The following is a 19,375-nucleotide window of genomic DNA, read 5'->3' as shown; positions in this document are numbered from 1 at the left end:
GCGCCTCATTGGCTCTTCCCCCTCGCCCTCCATCCCTGCTCCTGTAGCGGTGTCCGTCTCCCAGCAGAAGACGCCACCATGAATCCGTTATTCGGCCCCAATCTCTTCCTCCTGCAGCAGGAGCAGCAGGGCCTGGCCGGGCCGCTGGGGGACCCTCTGGGAGGCGACCATTTCGCCGGGGGAGGGGACGTGTCCCCGTCGTCGCTCGCCCCGGCCGGCCCGGCTGCCTACTCGCCGCCCGGGCCGGGCCCGGCCCCCCCCGCCGCCATGGCTCTCCGCAACGACCTGGGCTCCAACATCAACGTGCTCAAGACCCTGAACCTCCGCTTCCGCTGCTTCCTGGCCAAGGTGCACGAGCTGGAGCGCCGCAACCGGCTGCTAGAGAAGCAGCTGCAGCAGGCGCTGGAGGAGGGTAAGCAGGGCCGGCGGGGCCTGGCTCGCCGCGACCAGGCCGTGCAGACCGGCTTCGTCAGCCCCATCCGGCCCCTTGGGCTGCCCCTGAGCGCCCGGCCGGCCGCCGTCTGCACCCCGTCGGCGCGGGTGCTTGGCTCGCCCGCGCGGTCGCCAGCCGGCCCCCTCGTGCCCTCCGCGGCCTGCCACTCGTCGCCCTCCACCTCCACCTCCACCTCCTACTCCTCGTCAGCCCGCTTCATGCCCGGCACCATCTGGTCCTTCTCTCACGCCCGCCGGCTCGGGCCGGGACTGGAGCCCACGCTGGTGCAGGGGCCTGGCCTGTCGTGGGTGCATCCCGACGGGGTGGGCGTCCAGATCGACACCATCACCCCCGAGATCCGCGCGCTCTACAACGTCCTGGCTAAAGTGAAGCGCGAGCGGGACGAGTACAAGCGGAGGTAGGGGACCGGGAAGGTGGGGACCGGGCTCAGCGTCATGCCACACATGGGGCCAGGACGAGGTGTGGGTGCTGGAGAGGACAGCAGTGCGGCCCAAGAATCAGGGAGGAATAGGAGAGTAAAGTTCCTGCTGTGTAAGGAGGAGCTTGGAGGTAGACAGACGGCACTGGGTACAGGAAGAGGGGAATCCACAGGGAATGCAGAAGTCGCACTCGTGACAGGAAGAAGGATTCTCTAAGCGGAGGATTGTGGGGAATACATATTTTTCTTGTGGCTTTTCTTTCTGTCTCATCTAGGCTGCAGTGTTTGGATGACTGCGTTAACTGTGGGGTCGTGTGCTGTGTGAAAGGGACACGCGTTTGAGTGGTCACATCTGGGGTACTAAGCCTCTCCAGGCGCAGCCCTCAGAGCAGTTTTGTGATAGAGGCTCCACATACTGATCAAAAGTAAGAGACAAAGCATAGAGCTTTCATTTGGGAGTCTAAATGAAAATAGAAGGGAGTGGTAAGGGAGGGGCTGCATCTCGGAGTGGGCGACCCTGCCACTGCTCTGGGTTTCCCAAAGCAATGTCGATGGAAACTGGGAACTTACCCCAGTTCCATATAAAAGGCTCTGGGACCCCAGAACGTTGCTCAGAGTAAGTAAAAAATAAAATAATAAAAAAGAAAAGAAAAGAAAATAATAAAAGAAAACAGAAAACAAGGGGGAAAAGGAATTTGCTAGGGAAGGGGGAAAGGACTGGTAGTTGTCACAGGACTTGTGGAAGCTGGGGGAATCTGTGAAAGTGCAGAGAGCCAAAGGATGACGAAATGTGAATGAAGCCAGCAGAGGAACCGAGTGGGGAAAAGTTGAGAATATGGACACACCCTGTGAGTATAAGGCAGCTGGGGGCCAGGCCCTGTGCTGTCTGAGGAAGACGATTTGGGTTTTCTGCAGGGGACTGGCAGGGTAGCACAACGGGCCAGGGGAAGGGATGTGATGCTAGTGCTGGCTGTATATCAAGTGGATCCCTTAGAGGGTTGATAACCAGGCCATGAGGAAGGAGCATGAACACAGCCAGCCCTCTGTAGACTTCGTGAGGGATGCCATGGTTGAGAAGGAAGATGACATGTCAGCAGGAGGCTTTATTTTGGGAGCCATCATGGTTAACCTCTTAATTGACTACTCTGACCCCTTGTGGGCAAGCCTGGGAACTACCCTTGCAGCCCAGTGTAGCTGAGATTGGTGTCCTCTGGGGCTTGGCTAAATGCTCCCAGAGATTACCCCAGGGTCTGGGGGCAGCCTTCAGGGATCTGTAACCTGCCAGAGTCTAGCAGATTGCAGACCAGCAGGCTTTCTGAGGTTGAGTCCTGTCCTCATGCTGGCTTCCTTCATCGTAGCCCGTGTTATAAGTGCCTTTGGGAGTCTCAGTTCTCCTAAACCATTCTCTCCATTATTCAGATGCCACCCAGAACCAGCCTGCCCCAGCCCCTGGCCCAGCCCCAGCACCTGCCCCTGCCCCTGCCCTTGCAGGAATTAATTAACATTGCCAGCAGCAGAACACGGACAGTTCTGGAATGCACCCATAACCACAGAAACAACTGCTGTTCTCGGGTATTTGTTTTTTCTTAACTGAAAGAGTGTTTGTCCTTGGTCCAGCTGTCCAGGGCAGCAGAGAGTTATTCCTTGGGGATTGATGAGCTCATCGCTCTGCAGCACGCTGCTGTGCAGAGGGCCCTGCAGCTAGAGTTGTCTGGTACGTGACACTGGCAGTTACTCGTTCCTCCACCCCAGATCCTGTGCCCTCGTTCTGTTCTCTTTAAAACAACACTGAAGCTCCTATCTGTGGCCTGGAAGGCATGGGTAGAGCTTTAGCAGTAAACTGTGAAGAATCTGAGGCCTCCCAGGTTCTATTTTCAGCTCCCCCTGCTGTGTGCAACCTTGGGTGGATCTCTCCTGGCCTCAGTTTTCCAGCATAGGAATGGCCCCTGCTTCCTCACTTTGCTCAAGGATACCGTTTATTTGGGAGGGAAGTCTTTAGTAAACATAGAATTCATGGAAATGGCTCAAATTCTACCCATGTCGAGGGAACTTTGTGAGACCAGATTTGAATGGAGGTTGGAAGGAACCTACTCGTGGGAAAGTCTGGCTGGAGAACAGAGAATTCTAGTAAGCGTCCAGGGGCGCCTTGGCTGGCTCAGTCAGAAGAACACGTGACTCTTGACCTCAGGGTCGTGAGTTTGAGCCCCACTTTGGATGTAGAGTTACTGAAAATAAATAAATAAATAAATAAATAAACAAACAAACAAACAAACAAACAAACTTTCAAGAATTCTAGTAAGCTTCCATATGAATTATTTTCAGATTAAAACAACAACAACAACAACAACAACAACTCTAAGGTTTTGTTCACCTCAATCTTTCCCTATCTTCCTTATTTAAATTTCTACCTGAATTTGTTGCTTCCTGCCCTTCCCAGTGCATCTTGCCCAGGGCTATTGTCCCCTTGCCAGTCTTGCTTCCTCCAGGGACTCACGGACTCAGGGGTATGAGGGCACTGAATCCCACACCTGCAGGCTGTCAATGAAAAAACCCACAGGCCCAGAAAAGATAAAGTCTTATCTATGTAAAGATATAACTTGATGCTGCTAGGGCTCCTCCCCGGCCCTGACTGACTAACTGATGGAGAATGCTAGAGCAAAAGAAAGAAGGACATGGGGACAGCGGGGAAGGGTGGGCAGAGGGCAAAGAGGCTGGGGAGCTGGGTTGCGTGATGGGCTGGCAGGGTGGTGGCCAGGCTGGCTCCACGAGGAGGGGCACTTGCTGATGTAGAGGAGTTATTTTTAGGAGCACTGCAATGCAGAGCCCAGTGAGGAGCAGGAGGGCATGGAAGGAAGAGGCTGCGGGCAGAGCCCAGGAAGGGAGAGGGGGGTGAGGTGGGAGAGGGAGGAGTAAATCCCATGTCTGCAGAATCTGTCTGTTGGTCAGCCTTTCGTATTCTTGCTATCCTTTTTGCAGCCTCTGGCTCCCTTTCTGATCCTAATCCTGTGGCTTCTCTTGTACCATGGCTTCCTTCCTCAGCCTGGAAGAAGTGGCAGGAGGTGATAGGCTGTCTGAGTGGAGGCTGTGTGAGTGGGGTCTGGGCACCCTAGCAGGCCCCTGAAACCCTCCGCAGCGTGCCGCCCCCAGCACTGTCCTACTGCCTCTGCGCTGCCACGGCCTGTGCACTGGCTTGCCAGGGACTCACGTCCAGGGAGAACCCTAGCCCTACGCAGCAGAGCCTGCCTGTGGCCAAGGGGGCCTCTTTTCTGCTTGTGGTCCTAGTCCTGGAATTCCAGGAGATGCCGCTTCTGGTTCCTACCCATCGGGTTGGCAGAGGTGCTTTTCTGTACTTTGATTTCCCTACCCTTGGGTTTTGGGTGTCTGGGAACCCCAGCTTTCCACTGCTTTCACACCTCAGGGCCAGCCCCATCACCTCTCCACTGCTCGCTTTCAGGGGCTCTGTGTGGGCCTTTTCTGGAGCTTGCAGGGTACAGACTTTCAGTGTCTGCTCCCAGGCTCTTGACCTACCCTGTGGATGTGGTGTATGTCCTGCAGCTGCTTCTCTGGCGTTAAGTGGCACCACGAGAGGCAGGGCAGTGGGCTAGAGGAGCCCTGGTCTGGTGCGGGCAGGAGGCAGGAGACTGGATCTGTGCCACCGAAGGTGGGGGGCCGGGCTGGTGGACCGCAGTGGGGAGAAGGCCAGCCAAGCAGCTGGCTGGGCCAGGGCCTGAGAGGGACAGGCGCTGCAAGGGTGCAGAGTGGTAGCAGTTGCTCTTAAATCCAGTTCCTGGCCCAGAGGTTCTGGGAAGGCAGCTGGTGAGCTTGCACTTGCCAGGAGGCACGGAGCCACCCGACAGCTGCAGCTGGCCACCCACAGACTGGCCAGCCATTCCTGTCCACAGCCCCTGTGCATCTAGGGCACGAGACCTAGAGTAAGAGAGGCCTGAGCCAGAGGGGTGGGAGGCAGGGAGCTGTGGGGTGGGGTGGGACCCCACACCTACATTCCCTCCTGTCCCCCATGTCTGCCAGGTGGGAAGAGGAGTACACTGTGCGGATACAGCTGCAGGAGCGAGTGAATGAGCTCCAGGAGGTGAGGGCTGCCCACCACTGTGCTCCCTCCACCCTTCCTCCTCCCCACCCGGCCCCTAGCAACCTCCCAGACCCTGTCCTCCCCTGGCCCTTCCTTGTCTTCACCTACATTCTGCATCGACAGCACCACTAACAGGCAGGGCTTTCTCCCCAACTTCAGGAAGCCCAAGAGGCTGATGCCTGCCAAGAGGAGCTGGCCATGAAGGTGGAGCAGTTGAAAGCTGAGCTAGTGGTCTTCAAGGGGCTCATGAGCAATGTGAGTGCAGCTACCTCACGCCTGAGACCAGACAGATAAGGCCTTTCTGGTTTGGGCCTGTTGGTTTCCTGGACCCCATCCTCACCCACTTCATTAAAAAAAAATTTTTTTTTAGATTTTATTTATTTATTAATGAGAGAGAGAGAGAGAGAGAGAATGGCAGAGACACAGGCAGAGGGAGAAGCAGGCTTCATGCAGGGAGCCCGATGTGGGACTCGATTCCCGGTCCCCAGGATCACGCCCTGGGCTGAAGGTGGTGTTAAGCTGCTGAGCCACCTGGGCTGCCCTCCTCACCCACTTTACTATGCTTCCATCTACCTCTGCCTGCCCCTACGCCACCCTCGTTCAAAAGGAAAAGAAGGGAGCACCTGGCCAGCTTGGTCGGTTAAGTGACTGCCTTCAGCTCAGGTCATGATTCCAGGGTCCTGGCATCGAGCCTGCTTTGCCCTCTCCCTCTGCTCCCTACTTGCGTTCTCTGTCCTTGCCACAAATAAATAAGTAAAATATTTTTAAAAAGAGAAAGGAAAAGAAGGAACAAAAGGCTCCGTGTCGTATCCAAGAGGCACTATGGCCTCCATCATAACTAGAGGTTGTCAAGCGGTTAGTTAAGAACCCAGAGCCCAGCTCTGTGGTATGGCCTTGGTGAATTCCTTCACCACTCTGCCTCTGTGTCCTCCTCTGTGGAATGGGATAGTAAAGGCATGTACTTTGCAGAGTGACTGTGGAGATTGTAATGCTCTTAGGACCGTGCTGGCACAGACTTAATGCTGAATGAGTGTTAGCCATTCTTCTTCTTCTGGCAATATTTCCTCCACTTTTGTAACACCCAGTGGTCTCACTGGGAGCATCAGTTCTAGGAGGGAGCCCCTGTGGGTCCTGGGCTGTGCGCTCCAGGGCTCCCTGTCCAACCAGGGGGTCTGTGGCATGAGCAGCCCATGAGTGCTGCAGGGAAGGCATTCAGGAAGAGGGGGCCATGGTGGTGTGTGACTGGAAAGATGAGGATCTTGCCAGGGCCATCCTGGGGCTCGTCTAGGGTACTGGCTGCCCTCTCACTGCACCCTACCTTCCCTGGACAGAACCTGTCTGAGCTGGATACAAAGATCCAGGAAAAGGCCATGAAGGTAGATATGGACATCTGTCGCCGCATTGACATCACCGCCAAACTGTGTGACGTGGCCCAGCAGCGCAACTGCGAGGACATGATCAAGATATTCCAGGTGAGGGGGTGGGGCTGCCCACAGGCCCTGGGCCCCTGCCCACGCCTGCCCAGTGCCTCAGCTCCTCACGGGAGGGGGGCGCAGGCAGGGTCCTTCCTTCATCCTCCTGGGGGCCCTACCCCGGCAGTGGGGGCCCTCCGTGGGACTAGGCTGGGGGGCAAGAAGAGCCTCTGAAGAGAAGGTTCGGAAGCCATCTCTAACGCCGTCTCCCCCTCCCTCTCTCCCCCTCTGTCCGCCTCCTCTCCTCTCTTCCTTTCATCTTTTCTTGCTTCCTCCACAGAAGAAGCTGGTTAGTTTGGCTCTCATGCAAGCTTTTGAATGTCCCGTCCCAGTTTCTCAGCCACCCTGGCCTTTGGCCATCAGTTTTGACCTGCTGGGCTATTGGGCCTAGACTTCTCCCATCTCCGTTCTCCTTGCTCTTCCTCCGCCTTTTCTCTATCTCGTTCCCTCTTTGCTCCATTTCTTTCTGCCCCTTCTGCGGCTTCCCAGATCTGGACATGAGACTCAGGTTCTCCTTTGTATATACCGGGTCCTCCTCTTCCTTGCAGCCTGAAACTTGCCTTTTGGTTCCGTCATCTCATTAGAAAGGCTTTTTTTTAATTTTTATTTTTTTAGCAAACAAATCCTCCGTAGTCATTCTGCACATCTACCGTGGGTGCCCCAGGGCCATTTCTCCCCTGGTCTTACTGCCCTATTTTCTCTGTTTCTTCTTTTTCTTCCTTCTCAGTCTGCAGCCCTGTCCCCATCTGTGTCTATCCGCCTGTCTCTCGGTAATTCCAGTGTCTGTTGCTGTCGTCGTAACTGTGTCTTCTCTCTCTGTCCCTGTCTACCCCCCCCTCCCGCTGGTTCACGCTTCTCTGCTCCCTCCCCACCCCCAATCCCCCAACCCAACCCCTGCCGGCACCCATCCGCCCTTCTCCTCATGCACCCGGCCTCGTCTCTGTAGTCTCTGCACTTGTCTCCCATTAAGGTCCCATCCATGGGGGGGCGGAAGCGGGAGCGCAAGGCTGCCATCGAGGAGGACACCTCCCTGTCGGAAAGTGATGGGCCCCGCCAGCCCGATGGGGATGAGGAGGAGAGCACAGCCCTCAGCATCAACGAGGAGATGCAGCGCATGCTCAACCAGCTGTGAGTCCTGAGTCCTGCAGGCCCACCTCTAGCAGCCCCCATCCCGAGGCCGGAGCCCCCACTACCCACCTCCCACCCCCAACAGTGGCCCTCCTCTGGCAGAAAGGCCCCCGCCCTCCTTGACAGCGGGTTCCCTGTCTCTAGGAGGGAGTATGATTTTGAGGACGACTGTGACAGCCTGACTTGGGAGGAAACTGAGGAGACCCTGCTGCTTTGGGAGGATTTCTCAGGCTATGCCATGGCAGCCGCAGAGGCACAGGGAGAGGTAATGGCCCCTCTCTGCCTCGGGGCCCCGCCAGGCCTGCCCCCCACCTCAAGCTGGACGTCCCGTCCCCTCCCCCTCCTCCCTGCAGTCGCTGCTTTCCCTCTGTGGCCTCCATCCTCTACCTGCTTTTCCCCTTCTCCTTTATCCTCTCTGCCATCTCCAGCTTCCTTTAACCTTACTCTCTCTCTCTCTCTTTCCTGCCTCGGCCCTGTGCAACACCCCATCCCACCCTCCTCTCTGGCCTCGCCCTTGCTTCCCTGTCTGCTCCAGCAGCAGGAAGACAGTTTGGAGAAGGTGATTAAAGATACAGAGTCCCTGTTCAAGACCCGGGAGAAAGAATATCAGGAAACCATTGACCAAATAGAGGTAAGGCTGGGGGTTGAAGCTGTGACCCCAAGGGTGCCAGACACCAGGCGTTTCCCTCTCTCTCTTTTGTGGGGCTGGAGCCTTAAGACTTCAGGCTCTGGAGGGGGGTGGACAGATGTGGGTTCTTTTTTTTTTTATTTTAAAGATTTTATTTATTTATTCATGAGAGACACACGGAAAGAGAGGCAGAGACACAAGCAGAGGGAGAAGCAGGCTCCATGCAGGGAGCCCGATGCGGGTCTTGATCCCGGGTCTCCAAGATCAGGCCCTGGGCTGAAGGCAGTGCTAAACTGCTGAGCCACCCGGGCTGCCCCAGATGTGGGTTCTAGTCTCAGCCCTGTCACTTACTTTCTGCCGCTCCTGCTTCTAATGGGCTACTTCCGCTCTCTGAGCCTATTTCTTTATTTGTCAAGTGGGGTCTGAATCACAACCCCCTCACAAGCTGGTCTGAAGATCAAATTAAATGAGGCAATGAGCTGAGGGCAGTGCCTGCCTCCTAGTAAGCATGCTGCATGGCGGTTTTACAATTATCAGTAGTACTGTCTGGGTGATAGCAGCGGCTACTAAGTAGACTGTGACTTTTCTGTTTCCTAGCTCAGCCCTTTGGCTGATGGAGGAACCTCTGTTGTCATTCCCTAGCCGGGAGGGTCCTTTGGAAGCAGGCAAGGGAAGCAGTGCTCTAAGTTAGAGCTAGGCCTGCAGCCACTGAGGGAGGTTTGTGGTACTCTGGGTGGAGGGGGGCCTCCTGCTCACGGGGAGGGCCCTTCACTTAGGGAAGAGGCTGTGGGCCTGTAACTCTCAGCCTCTCTTCAAGCCCATGTGGCATATATATATCCTTGCTGCTCTCACACTGCCTGCATTTTGAGAAGGAAGTTGACAGATGATTTTTCTACATGTGTGTTCTCCCAACACATATCACATGGTCTTGCTTCTTTATTTTTATTTTTACTTTAAATTTTTTAATTTATTTATGATAGTCACAGAGAGAGAGAGAGAGAAAGAGAGGCAGAGACATAGGCAGAGGGAGAAGCAGGCTCCATGCACTGGGAGCCCGACGTGGGATTTGATCCCGGGTCTCCAGGATCGTGCCCTGGGCCAAAGGCAGGCGCCAAACCGCTGCGCCACCCAGGGATCCCGGTCTTTCTTCTTTAAACCACCTGTTTTGTCTCTTGCCCAGGCAGACAGAGGCTGAGTTTTTTTTTTTTTTTTTTTTTAAGACTTTATTTATTCATGAGAGCTACACATAGAGGGAGGCAGAGGGAGAAGCAGGCTCCACACAGGGAGCCCAATGTGGGACTCAATCCCTGGTCTCCAGGATCATGCCCTGGGCTGAAGGCATCGCTAAACCGCTGAGCCACCCGGGCTGCCCCTGCCCGAGGCTGAGTATTAAAGGCCTGCAGCCACGTGTCTGCTCCCCGATGAGGAGGGGGTGGGGAGCCACTTGCTTTCCATCCACTTGCTGACACCCACGTGGCAGTCTTCTTCTCTTGCAGTGAGATGGTGTTAGGAGAGGTGTTGGGAGAGCTGACGGGGGGCATTAGGTGCAATGTTGGCCCTGGTGACCCCTGGGGTGACTGGGATGAAGGCAAGGTGCATTTCCCATTATCAGTGGTAAAGCCAGGGCCAGGTGGAGGGTGGAAGGAGCTCCTGCTGTCCTTTCTGCTTCCTCTCCATTGAGTCCCAGCCCTATGCCGCCCTCTGGTCACAGAGCAAGGCTGCGATTTTCAGTGGAGGCTGTTGGACACCTCCTAGCGTGTGGTGGCTGCCTTCTCTCACCCCTGCTTTAGACGTGTGAGATAAATAAGGGGACACACACAGATACATAGCGGCAACTGGTGGAGATCTAGCCTTGTCTTTGTATAGAATACATTTGCTTCATTTCCTTCTTTCCTGTCCTAGTGAGTGATGGCCTCTGGAAGTTAGCCCCTTCCCCTCCTGCTCCCCTGAGCTAGAGAAACTGGGGTGAGGCAGCAGCCCATCTGAACAAAAGCTGGTAACCCCCGGTTGTCTTCCTGGATTGAGTGGTGGGTGGGCATGTCCTGCTGCTCTGGCTTGCTACCGTGTCCCAGCTCTGGAGTCAAGGCTGCCAGCCAAGCTGTATCTACTGGGGCTCCCGATGCACCAGGCCACCATCTCTTCTGTCTGGCCCTGTGACCCATTTGTTTCTTCCTCTGAGTTCCCATCCTCTCCCTGTCCAGTTTGGATTAGTTCTGGGTGGTTTCCTCTATCCAAGTTGGATTATTCATGGGTAGTTTCCTACCCTTTCTCTGCTCTCAGGCAGCCAGGCCAATCTCCTTCAAGCAGTTTTATTCAGCCTCTCCTTTTGGCCCCTGTCCTTTGTACCCCAAACAAAGAGAGGTCCAGATTGTCTCTGGCCCAGATCTTTTCCGCCTTTGCCCCGCCTCTCAGCTCTACCTCTGTGAAGGAGGCCGTATTTCCTTGATTCTGAGCCCCCATTTTCTCACGAACGTTTCCTGGAACGTTTCCTGAATGGGGATACATCTTAGAACCAATAGGACACTGGCTGTGGCCACATTCTTTCTGTTAGATGCTGAGTTGGCTCACAGGTGAGACAAGAGGGTACTAAGGAGAGGATTGAGCCTCTTCCAGCAGAGCAAGCGGGAGGGCCCCCTTTGTGCTGTGCTATGTCCCGGGGGTCACTAAGTGATTTCCCCATCAGGGTGCTGGGCATGCACAGGCAGAGATGAATACGACCCATGGCTGGCCTCCTGGGAGCACCTGAATGAGAGAGGGAGACAGATGGGGTGCAGCCTTGTACAGGGCCATGTGGGAAGCCCGGTGAGGGGGCAAGGCTGTGCGCAGACGGCCGCCGGGCTCTCTGTTCTGCTCACATGCACGTTCCTCTCATCAGAGAGGGTCCGTAGCAGAGGCCTCTGCCTTCCTCCATAGGCAGAGATTCCCAGGACAACTAGGAGGAATGAGAGTACACTGGGTGCCTTCTGACTTGGCCTGGCTTATTTTTAATCTGAGCCCTCACCCACGGCCGCCTGCCACCCCCCACCCCCTGGTGGTGTTCTTGGTGTGTTAGCTTCCTGGGAGTTTGGGGCAAGGACAACGCTGACCTGGATGGCCCTGCCCTGCCCCTGCCACAGCTGGAGCTGGCCACAGCTAAGAATGACATGAACCGACACTTGCATGAATACATGGAGATGTGCAGCATGAAGCGAGGCTTGGACGTGCAGATGGAGACCTGCCGCCGGCTCATCACACAGTCTGGAGACCGGTGAGGACCTCCCCTGGAGTGGGGGCTTGGCCTGCCTTCTTCCGAGTCTTCTTCCTAGGGTGCGCACGGGCGGGGCAGGGGAGTGGTGGACCAGAGGCCCTGTGACCCTGAGACCCCATGCATCGTGATGGGAGGCCCTTAGAGGCCACCTGGTATGTCAGGCCAGCCCGACAACCTTCTCTCCCTTAGCAGGCGGATAAGGGGTGTGTGCCCATTTGTGGCTGGACAGCCCAAACCTCCCAATGCCACTAACCCTGGTGGTTCCCCTGGTTAGGAGCAGCTAAAAATTGGTAGGGAACAGAAGAGGTGTGGGGGCAGATTTTTATCTGAAGCCAGGGCTACAATTGGTGCATTTAACCCTGTGTAAGCTCTACCTCTACAAAAAAGTAAATTTTAAAAAGTCACAAAAATACTAGACATAGTAGATTTAGATAGACATAAATCAAGTCTGTGCACTTGGGCTCAGGCAACCTCTCTCATAGTATGATTTAAGATACTTCTTTTTAAATTAAATTTATTTGAGAGCAAGCAAGTGAGCACAGCAGGGGGAGAGGGAGACTCCCCGCTGAGCAGGGAGCCAGACGTGGGGCTCGATCCCAGGACCCTGGGATCATGACCTGGGCCGAGGGCAGATGCTTAACTGACTGAGCCACCCCGCAATTTGAGATATTTCTGAACTCTGAGCCTCCCAGAGTCCACAGGATAAAGACAGGGACCATATCCCATCAGAGTGGGGTAGAAGAAGTGGGTAGACCCTTCCCTGCTTCCCTTACCCTGTGGCCACCCTTGCCTCTGTGGCCCTCCTGTCCTTGCCTGAGATGGTGCTCACAGGCCCGTCTGAGAATAAAGTCACGGGAAAGAGGAATGCCAGCCTCAGCAGGATGCCTGCCTGCCCCAAGGTGACAACTGGTGTTTTTTTCTAGAAAGTCTCCTGCTTTCACTGCGGTCCCGCTTAGCGACCCGCCGCCACCGCCGCCAAGTGAGGCTGAGGACTCCGATCGCGATGTCTCATCTGATAGCTCCATGAGATAGGGACCTACCTCCAGCTTGGTGCCCTGGGGCCCCCACCCTGCTGGGAACTCACCGAGGCAGAGGGGGGTTCACAGAAGGGGAACGTCATTCGCCTGGCCGCACCAAGCCTTGCCCCTGGGGACTGGGGCGCTCCTCCCTCAGCCTTCCTGCCTGGTCCTTAGCCTCCAGGGCCCTAAGGTGTCTGGAGCGAGGCTCAGCCTGCCCGTCCCAGGCGACTCCCACCACAGCTGGGGCTCTGCTGCCTTCATGCGTGGGTGTCTGCTACTTTCTCATCTTTAAAATCCTGCCAGAGCAATTGTGGCTCCTTACTTTCTCCACTGAGTAAGGAATGTGGTTGTCAGAGCTTCCTTCCATCTCTGGCCTCGAGCCAGCTGGCTGATTCTGTACTGGTGCTAACCGGCCCAGGTACTGGTATGAAGTGGATTAGGCTGGATATTCTATGGCTTATAAACACATGCAGTGGGAGGAGGACAGACTGGGTAGGCTGTTCTGTCCTCCCTCTGTCGTTCAAGTGCTCACTGCCGTCTGCCCGTGGATGGCAGAGACGCAGCTGCGACCCTTCCCTCATGAAGCCTGGGTCCAGGCAGCTTCTCAACCTGACTGGGTGCAGTGTTGTGGAGGGAAGTGGAAGCCCTTGCTTGTTTCCCAGTCAATGCTGAGTGGCAGAGAAAAAGGTGAAGCTACTTGTGTGTGTGTGTGTGCGTGCGTGTGTGCGTGCATGTGTATGCGCTCAGGGTCTTAGTCTCTTCAAGCATCCATTGGAGATCTGTCTCCTCCGTGTCTGTCATACACTGAGGGCCAATAGGCTAAGAAGATGTCCCAGACTGGGAAGAGGTTGGGAGAAACTGGAGACATGGCAATGAGGGAGGACGCGTCAGCCTAACTGCCTGAGGAAGGCTGAGCTGACATTGGAATGGAATCTTTAATAATAACCTGGAGAGTATTTACTGAACACTTGTGTGTCACTGTTTGAAGCACTTTCTGGTGCTGGCTACACAGTCCCTTCTGGGAGGTACGCACTGTTCATCACCTTACATGTGAGCAGGTACAAAGTAAGGCGGGGAGGTTGTAAGGAACTTGCCCCAGTGGAGGCTCCAGTTGCAGAACTGGGGCCTCCATCTGTGGCTGAGGCCAGCCTGTGCTTCCACCCCTGAAGCCCTCACCCAGGGAGATGGCACGGATTCCCTCAATGTGTCCCGAGAAAGTACTAGAGGTGGACATTACCCTCACTTTCCTGACCACTTACCCCAGTGCTTAATACAGCCACAGAATGTAATCCTTCCAGACCTTCAGGGGCTGGGCACTGGCTTATCTTGCAGATGGGAGTAACCAGGGCGCACATGCCAGTAACTTACTCCAGATCTCACAGCTGTGAGGCAGAGTGGAATTTGCACCCTGGCAGTCACTATACTCCACACTGCTAGGGCTCCGCTTCACAGTGGCCAGGTAACCCAGCCTGGCCAAGGCTGTTAGATTTGCTAGCCCAATTCCAAAGCCCTGATTTCTCTGCAAGGTTACCCTCCAGGGGGCTGCAGACAGTACAGCTCTCAGAGCTGGCCAGGTATCTGGTGACAAAATGGACTGGTCCTCTCAAGTGGCCATGCAGGATCCTGTAGCACCAGGGGCCCCAGAGGGATACTAAGCCATAGTGAAGAGCAACAGCCCTTGGTAGGGAGTGCTGTGTGCACGCAGTCATGAAGGATGCCTTCTGTTAGGGGAGGCCCATGGCTGAGTTTTGCTGGTTAAGGTAGGCTGGACTGACCTCTCTGGCACACAGCCTAGCTCCCCTCCCCTTTACCCCAGACCCTGTAATAAGCTAAAAAAACAAAACACAAAACCTCCAAAGACTTCGCTGGGTACAGTATACTTTATTGATGGTACATGACAAGGTAGGGCTCCCCAAGCCCTTCCCCTTCCTTGGGGTCTAGGATGTAAATTGGAGGTCAGGAGATTCTCTCAGTGTGTTGGGGGATTAAGTTGGGGCAGGGACTCCCCAGCAGCTGAGGGCCTCTCTCTTCCTCTTGTTCTTGCTGGGGCTGGTGGTCCAGGAGGCTCTTACTCCTTGGAGGCCATGTGGACCATGAGGTCCACCACCCGGTTGCTGTAGCCAAATTCATTGTCATACCTGGAAAGAGATCAAGAATTAAAGCCCATTTTCCTGAACCGGTCACCAGAGGGCGCCAGACTCCCAACTGCTTTCCTAGGTGCTGCTCCACACCGGGCCGGCCACTTACCAGGAAATGAGCTTGACAAAGTGGTCATTGAGGGCAATGCCAGCCCCGGCGTCGAAGGTGGAAGAGTGGGTGTCACTGTTGAAGTCACAGGAGACCACCTGGTCCTCAGTGTAGCCCAGGATGCCTTTGAGGGGTCCCTCCGATGCCTGCTTCACTACCTTCTTGATGTCGTCATATTTGGCCTAATGAGGTAGAAATGAGATGCTTATTCAAGGTCCAATTTTGCGGACTAATCCCTAGGCCACCACCTTTTCCAGGTCATACTTACAGCTTTCTCCAGGCGGCAGGTCAGATCCACAACTGATACATTGGGGGTGGGGACACGGAAGGCCATGCCAGTGAGCTTCCTATAGACGGGAGGGGGTGGAAGCAGGGTCAGCACCATTCCCCTTGGCCCCCCAGATGCCCAGGGCAGAACAGCAGCAAGGAACCTCACCCGTTCAGCTCAGGGATGACCTTGCCCACAGCCTTGGCAGCGCCAGTGGAAGCAGGGATGATGTTCTGGGCAGCCCCTCGGCCGTCACGCCACATCTTCCCAGAGGGGCCGTCCACGGTCTTCTGGGTGGCAGTGATGGCATGGACGGTGGTCTGGAGACAAGGGAGAAGGAGTGAGGGCCTGCCAGTAGTCATCGCCTCACCGACCCTTTGGCCTCTCTCTTCCCCTTAAGAAGAGTTTAGGGATAGAGTGACCGGACCTCGGAACCCCCAATGCCCCATAGCCCCCACAGCCCAGGATCATGTTCTAAGTGGGGAAAACAATGTAGTCCCAAGTGAGAAATGAAGGGCCTAGGCACTTTCCCCATAACTCATACCATGAGGCCCTCCACGATGCCGAAGTGGTCATGGATGACTTTGGCTAGAGGAGCCAAGCAGTTGGTGGTGCAGGAGGCATTGCTGTGAAGAGGTAGGCAAGTCAAGGTCAAGCAAGTCCATCCTGGAACGTGCACAAGTACTATGGGACCGTTTCTCCACTCCCCTCCTGCCATACCTACCTGACAATCTTGAGGGAGTTGTCATACTTCTCATGGTTCACGCCCATCACAAACATGGGGGCATCAGCAGAAGGAGCAGAGATGATGACCCTCTTGGCCCCGCCTTTCAAGTGAGCCTGCAGTAGGAGTCATTATGATCCAGGGGCTCCCTTTCCTGGTCTACATCCATACTCCCTACCAAATCCCAGGGTCACCCTTCTCCACCTTTATGGTCTCCCTGGCACTCACCCCAGCCTTCTCCATGGTGGTGAAGACCCCAGTGGACTCCACAACATACTCAGCACCAGCATCACCCCATTTGATGTTGGCGGGATCTCGCCTATGAGGGAAGACAAAGATGCCAAGTTCAAAGACAAAGGTACCATGAACCTTGAGGTGGTCACCCCATCCTAGTATCTTCCCTCAAAACAAACTTCTCCCTGTTGGGTCTTGCACACTTACTCCTGGAAGATGGAGATGGACTTCCCGTTGATGACAAGTTTCCCGTTCTCAGCCTTGACTGTGCCGTGGAATTTGCCGTGGGTAGAATCATACTGGAACATGTACACCTGGAGGGACCAAGGGAGGGCATTGACGGGCTGCGCTTCAGCCAGGCTCGGCTCCCTAGCTCAGCTGCAGGGGCAGCACTCACCATGTAGTTGAGATCAATGAAGGGGTCATTGATGGCGACAATATCCACTTTGCCAGAGTTAAAAGCAGCCCTGGTGACCAGGCGCCCAATACGGCCAAATCTGAGAAGAACAAAAGGTGAGATGGGCATGGAAGCAGCCCCAGGCCAACTTACTCTCTTCCAGAGGTTAGAAGATGGCACTTCCCAGCCACCAGGAAGTCCCAAGAAGTCTAATTTTATCTTTCTGGGCAACCTTGCCAGGACACCCTGGCCAAAAAGTGAAACCTGCCCCAAGAGGTGATCAGATTCAAAGACTTGCCCAACTCGCCAGTCCCCACAAAGAGGAGCAGCAGTGCAGGGCCCTGCTCCGGCCACCCCCACAGTCCGGGTGCATGGTGTTTATCACCCCCCACTAGCTGTGCCCTGAGAAATGCTTGTTCTGGTCTGGCGGAGCTTCAGGATACACCCTCTGGGCAGCAAAGACTTGCACACCTGGCATCACCAAGCTCAAAGGGCAAGAGTAAAGGTCAGAAACTAACTGGCCATGGAAAGCCCATTCCTTCCTCCAAAAGAGAAAGGGGAAAAAGGAGTAGTTCTCAACCTCCTAATCTCACGGTTCCAGTTTGCTAAGCCCTCTTCTAAACATCAGGCTTGAAGCAGCAGATGTGTGGGCGTGCGCGTGGGGGGCAGCTGGGGGAGGTGGAAGACTAGAAGCCCAGGCCCCCGCTGCAGAAAGGTCAGGCGGCTATATTTAACCCCAGATTAGGACGAGTGGGGATCTGATTTCTGGAAGATGGAATGGGGAGAAGGGCAGGATTCCCAAGGCTCACGGACACCTAATCCTCCCAGTGACCTTTCTAGCCTGGCCCTTAGGGTTGGGTCAGCTCTGGGCGTGGGTGAAGAGAGCTTCCAGGACAGCCAAGGTGCAGGAAGGGGCTGCCGCCTCAGGAGCCATCTTGTGGCGCAAAGTCTCCGACTGCCCATGACTCAGCTCCCCCAACATGGCACTGAGCTGCGCTACCACACCTTTTTCTCTCTAGAGAAAAAAGGGGGTAAAAGAAAACGACGAAAAAAAGACAGGAGGGCACCCTCGGATCCTTGTTCCTAATCCCCCAGAGAATGTTCTAGGAGGAGCATCCCCAAGGGAAGTCGCCGGCAGCCTAGGGATGGTCCGCGGCCAGGTCTGCAGCCCCGCCCCACCTGGTTTCCGGGGCGCCGGCGACCGCACCCCGCGGGCCCAGAGCAGGGCTGAGTCACGGGCGAGCGGCAGCGAAGCTACGGGAGCTTCCCTAACGGCGGTTCCTGCGCTTCCTTCCCGGTTGCAACATGGCGGCCGGTGACCGCAAGCGGGCCGCGCCCCCCGCCGGCCCGGGCATCCCGGGGCCCCGGCTCGGGGGGCGGGGGCGGGGCGGGGGAGGGGGCGGGGGAGGGGGCGGGGGAGGGGCGCACCGCGGCACGTGACCCCGCAGGGCGCGAAAGCGAAGAAAGCGGCGGGGGATTACGGGGACGGCGGGGGATTACGGGCGGCGGGTGGGAGGAGGCCGCGCCGGGGCCACGAGGCCGTCCGCGGCGGCGCCTCGCGGGTCCGGGCCGACCTTGAGTTCTCCTTGGGGGGGGGTAGGACCACCGCGCCACGCTCCCACGCACCCGGCCCGCGGCCCCGAACTCACCCGTTCACTCCGACCTTCACCATCGTGCCTCGGGGACGCGCCTGCGGACAGACGGGGGCGAGCATGAAGGCGCGGGGCGGTGCCCCCCGGTGCCCCCCCCCCCCCGCCTCCATTCCCACCCCGCGCTCGGGCACGTCCGTCCGCCCCCGCGCGCCCCCTGCCCCGCAGGGCCGAGGTGCGGCCGGGTACGCGGGGCCCGCGGGGCGCCCTGTCCTGGGGCTCCCGTCGGCGGGGCCCGGCCGGCCTTACCTGGGGCTGCAGCAGAAGACGCGGCTGTCTGTCGGGCGGGGAGGAGCAGAGAGCGCCGGCGGACGCTGCGGGCTCGATTTATAGCGCCGGGCCCGGCGGGGGGGCGGGGGGGGCGCGGGCCCCGCCTCCCGCCCGCTCGCCCAGTCGCGGCCCGAGGGCGCGGAGGCCTGAGCTACGTGCGCCCGTAAAGCCGCGAGTAGCCGGGCCCCCTTTTTTTTCTTTTGGACGGGTCTGCGGCCCCAGCGCGCACGCACCCAGCGGGTGGGCCGGGGACGGCGTGGGGGAGGGGACGGAGACCGGCCCGGTGGGGGCGGCGAGCTCCGAGGGAGCTCTGCGGGCCGCGAGGCCGGCTCCTGGGGACGACGGAGGGCCTCCGGGAGCCGCGGCCGTTGGCGTTGCCGCACGGATGACACGGGGGGGCCCTGGGAGCCGGCGGGATGGGGAGCCGGAGCCGGGACCCCTCGCCGCTGCACGCCGCCACCCCCGTCCCCTTTTTTTGGGAGACTGAGAGGCGGGAGGCCTGAGACACTTCTCCAGGCTCTGCGGTAGTGACGGGGGATCCGCGGAGGAGACGGCCCGGGGGGGGGGTGGGGGGGGGGTCGGCCGCCGTCCGCCGGGCCCGGCCCAGCCCCCACTGCCCCCTCCCCGGGGCCCTGGCTCCCGGCCTCTGTGGGCCGGGGACCTGGTGAGGCGCAGGGCAGGGGGGCCTGGAGGCTCGGGGGCGGCTCGGAGGCGGCCGACGGTGGGGGCGGCTTCTGCACTGAAGGTCACGCCGCCCTGCGAGCTGGAGCAGCGCGCAGAGCCGATAACTGGGGGGACAAACCGGGCCCCGTGTGCACCAGTGCTGGGCCCCGGGCGGGGCTGGGCCCGGGGGGGCGGGCAGGCCGGAGGCCCCCCACTAAGTCGCTCCGGGAGAGCTGAGGGCTGCGCCGCCCGGGCCTGGAGACAGTGCCCCTTTCAGCCGCTGCAGCCGGGCGGGAGCGCGGGACGTGCGGGCGGAAGTCCCTCCCCATCCTGGGACGTGCGGGCCAGCCCCGGAGCCAGGGACGCCCCTGCCCTGCGGCGCCCGGGAATGCGGGGGGCAGGGCGAGCGGTCGGAGGAGGGAAAAAAACCCGGCAGGTCTCCGGCACGCGGTGGGAAGCGCCCCCGG

General features: G+C 57.6%; 2 protein-coding genes across 7 annotated transcripts; one reads left to right on the top strand and one right to left on the bottom strand.

The window, feature by feature from the left end:
* Positions 1 to 23: 23 nt before the first annotated feature.
* Positions 24 to 13,421, top strand: LOC140629595 (non-homologous end joining factor IFFO1). Of its 3 annotated transcripts, none has more exons than XM_072819085.1 (9): positions 24 to 851; positions 4,902 to 4,962; positions 5,122 to 5,217; positions 6,294 to 6,434; positions 7,405 to 7,562; positions 7,707 to 7,827; positions 8,098 to 8,193; positions 11,307 to 11,437; positions 12,365 to 13,421. In XM_072819085.1, exons 1-9 carry the CDS (start codon positions 79 to 81, stop codon positions 12,462 to 12,464), a joined length of 1,677 nt encoding a protein of 558 aa, XP_072675186.1. In that variant the 5' UTR covers positions 24 to 78; the 3' UTR covers positions 12,465 to 13,421. The 3 variants fall into 3 exon arrangements, with proteins under 3 accessions (XP_072675186.1, XP_072675184.1, XP_072675185.1); XM_072819083.1 differs by having other exon boundaries at positions 27 to 851; positions 12,361 to 13,421; XM_072819084.1 differs by having other exon boundaries at positions 29 to 851; positions 8,101 to 8,193; positions 12,361 to 13,421.
* Positions 13,422 to 14,317: 896 nt separating this feature from the next.
* Positions 14,318 to 18,324, bottom strand: LOC140629597 (glyceraldehyde-3-phosphate dehydrogenase). Of its 4 annotated transcripts, none has more exons than XM_072819089.1 (11): positions 18,225 to 18,324; positions 17,976 to 18,016; positions 16,327 to 16,426; positions 16,137 to 16,243; positions 15,924 to 16,014; positions 15,696 to 15,811; positions 15,516 to 15,597; positions 15,140 to 15,291; positions 14,972 to 15,050; positions 14,704 to 14,885; positions 14,318 to 14,594 (listed from the first exon to the last, which is right to left on the bottom strand). In XM_072819089.1, the coding sequence occupies exons 2-11, from the start codon at positions 17,996 to 17,998 to the stop codon at positions 14,525 to 14,527; spliced, it is 1,002 nt and encodes a 333-aa protein (XP_072675190.1). In that variant the 5' UTR covers positions 17,999 to 18,016; positions 18,225 to 18,324; the 3' UTR covers positions 14,318 to 14,524. The 4 variants fall into 4 exon arrangements, with proteins under 4 accessions (XP_072675190.1, XP_072675191.1, XP_072675192.1 ...); XM_072819090.1 differs by having other exon boundaries at positions 17,976 to 18,003; positions 18,225 to 18,273; XM_072819091.1 differs by lacking the exons at positions 17,976 to 18,016; positions 18,225 to 18,324 and adding an exon at positions 17,506 to 17,623.
* Between the last annotated feature and the right edge of the window lie 1,051 nt (positions 18,325 to 19,375).

The sequence above is a fragment of the Canis lupus genome, assembly GCF_048164855.1.
Source record: "Canis lupus baileyi chromosome 25 unlocalized genomic scaffold, mCanLup2.hap1 SUPER_25_unloc_1, whole genome shotgun sequence".
NCBI lineage: Eukaryota > Metazoa > Chordata > Mammalia > Carnivora > Canidae > Canis > Canis lupus.
This window is presented reverse-complemented; position numbering and strand designations above follow the sequence as displayed.

Coding starts and splice junctions, on each gene's coding strand:
- LOC140629595 (XM_072819083.1), top strand. CDS start 79: ATGAATCCGTTATTCGGCCCCAATCTCTTCCTCCTGCAGCAGGAGCAG. Junction 4,963..5,121: donor GAGTGAATGAGCTCCAGGAG/GTGAGGGCTGCC, acceptor CCCCAACTTCAG/GAAGCCCAAGAGGCTGATGC. Junction 7,828..8,097: donor CCGCAGAGGCACAGGGAGAG/GTAATGGCCCCT, acceptor TGTCTGCTCCAG/CAGCAGGAAGACAGTTTGGA.
- LOC140629597 (XM_072819088.1), bottom strand. CDS start 17,289: ATGGGCAGTCGGAGACTTTGCGCCACAAGATGGCTCCTGAGGCGGCAG. Junction 16,015..16,136: donor TCCATCTCCATCTTCCAGGA/GTAAGTGTGCAA, acceptor CTTCCCTCATAG/GCGAGATCCCGCCAACATCA. Junction 14,886..14,971: donor CCTGCCGCCTGGAGAAAGCT/GTAAGTATGACC, acceptor CTACCTCATTAG/GCCAAATATGACGACATCAA.